The sequence below is a fragment of the Mycetomoellerius zeteki genome, unplaced genomic scaffold, assembly GCF_001594055.1.
Source record: "Mycetomoellerius zeteki isolate Tzet28-1 unplaced genomic scaffold, Tzet1.0 scaffold149, whole genome shotgun sequence".
NCBI classification, from domain to species: Eukaryota; Metazoa; Arthropoda; class Insecta; order Hymenoptera; family Formicidae; genus Mycetomoellerius; species Mycetomoellerius zeteki.
This window is the reverse complement of record NW_017256436.1, coordinates 1,702,500-1,703,926: the sequence shown is the minus strand read 5'-3', so window position 1 is coordinate 1,703,926 and position 1,427 is coordinate 1,702,500. Positions and strand designations below refer to the sequence as shown.

The 1,427-nt window shown below is 47.9% G+C and overlaps 1 protein-coding gene across 1 annotated transcript in view; it reads left to right on the top strand.

The window, feature by feature from the left end:
* LOC108732196 (uncharacterized) overlaps positions 1-1,427 on the top strand; it is a 30,104-nt gene that overhangs the window by 2,011 nt on the left and 26,666 nt on the right. Inside the window, 1 exon segment of the mRNA XM_018462876.1 lies at positions 161-541. Coding sequence (XP_018318378.1) covers positions 161-541 — 381 coding nt within the window.

Genomic DNA, 1,427 nt, shown 5'->3' with positions numbered 1-1,427 from the left:
CCGGGGGGGGGCGGGGCGGGCGCCAAGCGTGGCGCCGCGGGAGCGCCTCAGGGGCGGCGCGTATTGCGTTCACGCCCCATTGGCTCTGTTAGTGGCGTTTTGTGACGCCACAGCATAAACAGCATATCTCTTAGAGCTACGGCTATTGCATTGCATGCAGCCACCATCGATGAATTCCTGGATAGGATGTACGAGATTACAAGCTCTCTCGGAAGCTTTACCAAGAAAACTTCACCTCTGGCGAAGAAGAAGGAGAAAACCAAGAATTCTCCGCCATTACTCTCCAAAAAGGATCAATCAAAATCCGACAAGGATGAGATCTGTAGCTACTGCAAGGCAAAGGGCCACCGCAAGATAAATTGCTTTAAGTTGAAGAAGAAGGAAGGCACGCAGCCTGCCTCATCTACCACGTCGTCCGTCGCCGCAGCAGAAGAGGACACGCCTGCAACATCAGAAAAGTCAACAGTTGCGGCTGGCACTGAGAACTCGTCTCGAGCAATAACAATGGACAATTCCGTACCTAAAGTTAAGGCTATAAATGGTACAAACTGTCAATTACCTGCGTTGTTAGATACCGGGTCGCCAGTTTCGTTTGTGCGTAAACATATTATCGGTGACCACACACACGTTTCTGTTTTTGATCTCCTTTATTCTGATCAGGTTAGACGTCCGACTTGTTCGGCGTCTGTACAACGACTTTCTTATTTAAACAGATCTTCTTCCTCGTAACTCAATGGTCTAATCAGGGGTTAGAATATATCCCTGTGGCCCAACGACCAATCACATCGCAGTTAACTGCGATGGCGGACACTAGCGCAGTTGCTTCGTCGTGGCCAAGAAGACTAGAACTAAGGAGAGTCAACTCGTGCCAATAGCGGTAGTGGGGGTGAGGCAAAAAGTGGCGACGGATAACTTCCCCCACTCTTGCGCTTCATTAGTCCTCTCTGTCGCTCTATATAGTTGTCGCTCTATCGTTCTATAATCGTCACTTTGTCGCTCTTATATCGAACTTTCACACAATGCGCAGTGCCGCTGCACATCGTATGAATAGCCGCGGACGTTTTTTGACTCACCCCCACCACACGAGTTGATCCTCCTTAGTTCTAGTCTTCTTGGTCGTGGCATTAGGTTTAAACAAGGAGGAATAGGGATTAATAACCATAGATTCCTTACAGTATTATACACTATATGTATACGCACGGCGACACGAAGGCTTGACCATGCCTTTTCAAGCCTTCTAATTCCTTTTTATGCTTTCTCCAATACGAGTGCAACTTGGGATAGGCATTTTATCCTTATGTATATATCGTCGGAGTATGGCTACGGTTACACCGTACGACTGATAGCGACCTGACCTATATCGTGACCCAAAGTAGGTCTAGTCACCAACCGTTTATACCGAAAGGGACTTAAAAAATGGTTGGGTC